At 42.4% G+C, this 5663-nt stretch overlaps 1 protein-coding gene across 1 annotated transcript; it reads right to left on the bottom strand.

Moving 5' to 3' along the window:
- Positions 1-2934: 2934 nt before the first annotated feature.
- On the bottom strand, positions 2935-4813 carry LOC122802158 (extensin-like). The gene is made up of 2 exons (XM_044071833.1): positions 4444-4813; positions 2935-3524 (listed from the first exon to the last, which is right to left on the bottom strand). Exons 1-2 carry the CDS (start codon positions 4811-4813, stop codon positions 2935-2937), a joined length of 960 nt encoding a protein of 319 aa, XP_043927768.1.
- Between the last annotated feature and the right edge of the window lie 850 nt (positions 4814-5663).

Below are 5663 nucleotides of genomic sequence, written 5' to 3'. Positions count from 1 at the left end.
ATTCCACAGCTCATTTTGCTAGAGCTTGTCCACAGTGGTGCCCTTTATGTTCTTATTCTCATGTTAATTCTGTTTGTCCTGCTGCACCTTCTGTGTTACCTGTTTCCCCTGAGTCTTCTCAAACTTCACATTCTGATGCTTCTTTTTCTGTTTTTGCTGCTGCTCCTGTGGCTTCTTCCCCAGTGCAGGCTGTTGTCTCTGTCCCTTGTCCGCTTCTGTCTCTATTCCTACTTCTGTTTTCTCTTTGGAGGGGTCTGTTCTGCCTTCTTTACCTTCTATTCCTCCTTGTCCTGTTTCTGTTGCTTCTGGTTCTCACTCTACTGGGCCTTTTTCTCCTGTTCTTTTGTTGTTCCTACTGGTACTGATATGTTAAGGTCTAATAGGAAGTTACTTGGTATGTCTGATACCTCTTCTACTGGTGATGGCACTGCTTCTAAAGATACTGTTAGTTGTGAATCTGATTTGTGTACTGATATGGATGATTCTCAGCAGCGGACCTCAACTTCTAGGTGCAGACATCTTAGAAAAAAGTGGTATAAGAAGGGTTCTGAAGGGGTTTCTCATCCTGGTATTGATGGCTAACTTGTCTTTACCTTTTTGTAATATTAATGGTATGGTGTCATTGCCCCAATGTTTCACTGTTTTTTTACTGGGTTTCTGCCTGGGACACTTTGTGGAGGGATGGGGTGGTTTGGTCTTTAGGGGCAGATTGTAGGTCTGGAATTGGGTTGTTGTATCATAAAGCTGTTGTGGTTGTCAGGAATCTTATTCATGTTTTGCCTGGTAGGGGTATGGTGGTGGATTTGTTGTGTAGACATTCTTTTGTACTTTTGATGATGGTTTATGCTTTTATTCCAGTGTCTGAGCATCACTTATTATTTCAGTTTTTGCAACCTCATTTTTTTATTCACTGTCCTAGTCTGTTTTTTTGGTGACTTTAACTGTGGTGTATTATCAGGGTGTTCTAGGGTCAGACAGGAATCTAGTGTCTGTTGTTATAAGGACATTTTACATTGGGCCTGTATTACTGTATGTAGTCCTCCTGCCTTTTCTTACTTTCATGGGACTGCTCACACTCAGATTGATTACTGTTTTTGTTCTCTTGCCTTTGAAGTGGTTTCTTCTTTCTTGTCTTTTGTGCCTTTTACTGATCATCACACTTTGTCCTTTTCCTTTGGAGTTTTTTCTGCATTGTGTAAGGGTAGGAGTCTTTCTTATTTTACTAATCCTTGGACTTTTACTTCTGCCTGGCAAGATGTCATAACTGAGTTATGGCATGATCATTCTACTCTGTTGCCTTTTTATTCTTCTCTTTCTTCTTGGTGGTTGGCCTTTAAAGATGTTTGTTTCCCATTATTCTTGGTTTGCTCACTCTTATTATTCCCTTTTAAGGGCTCTTCCAACTCCCTTTATACTGCTTTCCAGTCTGCTGTGCATCATGTTCCTGCCAGTGCCCTTTGACACCTCTATGAGTTGTATTTGCATAACCTTGCTAGGCTGAGAGTGGTTCTTTGGAACTTAGCACATTCTTTGAAAGGGAGGGGTGAGGAGTTTCTCCCTTATGTTGATAAATGTACTTTTAGGAAGGAGACCTTTATTGACTATTTGTTGTCCTCTTCAGATGTTACCTTTAAGGAGGGTATTCTGCAAGAAGTTAATTGTTATTTGTCCACTTTGTATGGCAGTAAACCTCCCTCTGTGGAATCTTGGCCTATATCTGTGATGCCTGCTGTTTTTAGGGTGGCTGTTGATGCCGCTATTACTTTAAGTTCAAAGGACTATTGCTTCTTTCAAGGCTGATAATGCCCCAGGATTGGATGGTCTTTCTTACCATTTTTACCACTCTATCTCTGATGCTCAGTTATCTGTACTGGTGCAGTTGTTTAACGAGTGGTTTTCCTCATAGTTTTTCCCATCCTGGTTTGTTATGGATAGCCCTTAAGTTCCTCTGGAAAAAGGGTGACTGCAGTGTCTTGTCTAACTGGAGTCCAGTTTCTCTGAGCAATACTGATTATAAGTTGTTTTGTAAGATCTTGCAATTACATCTGCGGTCAAAGATACAATATTAGTTGGACCCTGGGGGTCTATGGCATTTCTGGTGGGCCTATGCAAGATTTATTGCTTTTGTTGAAGTCTCTTGCCTCCCTTGTTCATGCTTCTGATTCTGCTCTGATACTCTCTTATGATCTGACCAAAGCGTTTGACAATGTTAATCATTCAGCCTTGTTGACCATCTTAAAGGTTTATGGATTTGGTCCTCTTTTTCTTCAATGTACTGTTTCCATTTATTCATCTTCTGTTATTGCTCCTGTGGTTAACGGCTGGATGGGAGCTGAAGTTCCCACGAAGAATGGTGTATGTCAAGGTTGTCCCTTGAGCATTTATCTTTTTACTCTGGTGTTGGGCGCTGTGTTTTTTAAGGTGAGGGTTTACTTTTCCTTGTCTTTTTCTTTTTTTATGTTCAGGAGTTTTGGTGCCTTGTTTTCTATCTTACACAGACAATGTTACTACAGATGCAGAGTCTTCTCCTGTTATTTTGCTTTATTTGCAATATTTTTCTTTTGTTTTTCTCATTAGTGGGTCTTTCTCTTAATTTTGCCAAGTCCTGTAGTTTTGGTGCAATTCCCCATGTTGAGGATGTTTCTTTTGCTAGCACTGGTATCTCTATCTTAGGTGGTTTTGGTGCAGTTCCCCATGTTGAGGATGTTTCTTTTGCTAGCACTGGTATCTCTGTCTTAGGTGGTTTTGGTGCAGTTCCCCATGTTGAGGATGTTTCTTTTGCTAGTACTGGTATCTCTAATCGTAGGTGATTTTGGTGCAGTTACCCATGTTGAGGATGTTTCTTTTGCTAGCACTGGTATCTCCAGCTTAGGTGGTTTTGGTGCAGTTCCCCATGTTGAGGATGGTTCTTTTGCTAGCACTGGTATCTCTATCTTAGGTGGTTTTGGTGCAGTTCCCCATGTTGAGGATGTTTCTTTTGCTAGCACTGGTATCTCTAATCGTAGGTGGTTTTGGTGCAGTTCCCCATGTTGAGGATGTTTCTTTTGCTAGCACTGGTATCTCTAGCTTAGGTGGTTTTGGTGCAATTCCCCATGTTGAGGATGTTTCTTTTGCTAGCACTGGTATCTCTAGCTTAGGTGGTTTTGGTGCAATTCCCCATGTTGAGGATGTTTCTTTTGCTAGCACTGGTATCTCTATCTTAGGTGGTTTTGGTGCAGTTCCCCATGTTGAGGATGTTTCTTTTGCTAGCACTGTTATCTCTATCTTAGGTGATTTTGGTGCAGTTCCCCATGTTGAGGATGTTTCTTTTGCTAGCACTGGTATCTCTAGCTTAGGTGGTTTTGGTGCAGTTCCCCATGTTGAGGATGTTTCTTTTGCTAGCACTGGTATCTCTAGCTTAGGTGGTTTTGGTGCAGTTCCCCATGTTGAGGATGTTTCTTTTGCTAGCACTGGTGTCTCTAGCTTAGGTGGTTTTGGTGCAGTTCCCCATGTTGAGGATGTTTCTTTTGCTAGTACTGGTATCTCTAATCGTAGGTGGTTTTGGTGCAGTTCCCCATGTTGAGGATGTTTCTTTTGCTAGCACTGGTATCTCTATCTTAGGTGGTTTTGGTGCAGTTCCCCATGTTGAGGATGTTTCTTTTGCTAGCACTGGTATCTCTAGCTTAGGTGGTTTTGGTGCAGTTCCCCATGTTGAGGATGTCTCTTTTGCTAGCACTGGTGTCTCTAGCTTAGGTGGTTTTGGTGCAGTTCCCCATGTTGAGGATGTTTCTTTTGCTAGTACTGGTATCTCTAATCGTAGGTGGTTTTGGTGCAGTTCCCCATGTTGAGGATGTTTCTTTTGCTAGCACTGGTGTCTCTAGCTTAGGTGGTTTTGGTGCAGTTCCCCATGTTGAGGATGTTTCTTTTGCTAGTACTGGTATCTCTAATCGTAGGTGGTTTTGGTGCAGTTCCCCATGTTGAGGATGTTTCTTTTGCTAGCACTGGTATCTCTATCTTAGGTGGTTTTGGTGCAGTTCCCCATGTTGAGGATGTTTCTTTTGCTAGCACTGGTATCTCTATCTTAGGTGGTTTTGGTGCAGTTCCCCATGTTGAGGATGTTTCTTTTGCTAGCACTGGTATCTCTAGCTTAGGTGGTTTTGGTGCAGTTCCCCATGTTGAGGATGTTTCTTTTGCTAGCACTGGTATCTCTGTCTTAGGTGGTTTTGGTGCAGTTCCCCATGTTGAGGATGTTTCTTTTGCTAGCACTGGTATCTCTATCTTAGGTGGTTTTGGTGCAGTTCCCCATGTTGAGGATGTTTCTTTTGCTAGCACTGGTATCTCTATCTTAGGTGGTTTTGGTGCAGTTCCCCATGTTGAGGATGTTTCTTTTGCTAGCACTGGTGTCTCTAGCTTAGGTGGTTTTGGTGCAGTTCCCCATGTTGAGGATGTTTCTTTTGCTAGTACTGGTATCTCTAATCGTAGGTGGTTTTGGTGCAGTTCCCCATGTTGAGGATGTTTCTTTTGCTAGTACTGGTATCTCTAATCGTAGGTGGTTTTGGTGCAGTTCCCCATGTTGAGGATGTTTCTTTGCTAGCACTGGTATCTCTATCTTAGGTGGTTTTGGTGCAGTTCCCCATGTTGAGGATGTTTCTTTTGCTAGCACTGGTGTCTCTAGCTTAGGTGGTTTTGGTGCAGTTCCCCATGTTGAGGATGTTTCTTTTGCTAGCACTGGTATCTCTATCTTAGGTGGTTTTGGTGCAGTTCCCCATGTTGAGGATGTTTCTTTTGCTAGCACTGGTATCTCTATCTTAGGTGGTTTTGGTGCAGTTCCCATGTTGAGGATGTTTCTTTTGCTAGCACTGGTGTCTCTAGCTTAGGTGGTTTTGGTGCAGTTCCCCATGTTGAGGATGTTTCTTTTGCTAGCACTGGTATCTCTATCTTAGGTGGTTTTGGTGCAGTTCCCATGTTGAGGATGTTTCTTTTGCTAGCACTGGTATCTCTAGCTTAGGTGGTTTTGGTGCAGTTCCCCATGTTGAGGATGTTTCTTTTGCTAGCACTGGTATCTCTATCTTAGGTGGTTTTGGTGCAGTTCCCCATGTTGAGGATGTTTCTTTTGCTAGCACTGGTATCTCTATCTTAGGTGGTTTTGGTGCAGTTCCCCATGTTGAGGATGTTTCTTTTGCTAGCACTGGTGTCTCTAGCTTAGGTGGTTTTGGTGCAGTTTCCCATGTTGAGGATGTTTCTTTTGCTAGCACTGGTATCTCCAGCTTAGGTGGTTTTGGTGCAGTTCCCCATGTTGAGGATGTTTCTTTTGCTAGCACTGGTATCTCTATCTTAGGTGTACCTTTTGGTTCTCCTTCTTATGTTTCTGAGTCTTGTAAAGCCCTTCTTGGTAAAGCTGTTCAGCGCTTAGCTTTCTGGCATTCTTTTCCATTGTCTTTCTGAAAAAAAGGTCTGTTTGTTAAATAATGCCTTTTGGGACACTTTAGGGAATGTTTTTTCTCTGTATTTATTTCCACGTTCCTGGTCCACCCGCCTTTTGTCTGAGGTCTTTCATTTTTTGGGGGGCACTTCCTGTACACCCGTTAGGAGGGGTATTTTGTATTCTCCTACTGCTTCTGGTCATGTTGGTTTACTGCATCCTGTCCTTTTTTTGTACATTTTGTTTCTTTTTCCTGTATTGC

Source organism: Protopterus annectens, chromosome 5.part0 (genome assembly GCF_019279795.1).
Source record: "Protopterus annectens isolate FY-2018-M chromosome 5.part0, PAN1.0, whole genome shotgun sequence".
Lineage (NCBI taxonomy): Eukaryota > Metazoa > Chordata > Ceratodontiformes > Protopteridae > Protopterus > Protopterus annectens.
Note: the sequence above shows the minus strand (reverse complement) of the source record. Positions and strands in the feature narration are given on the sequence as shown.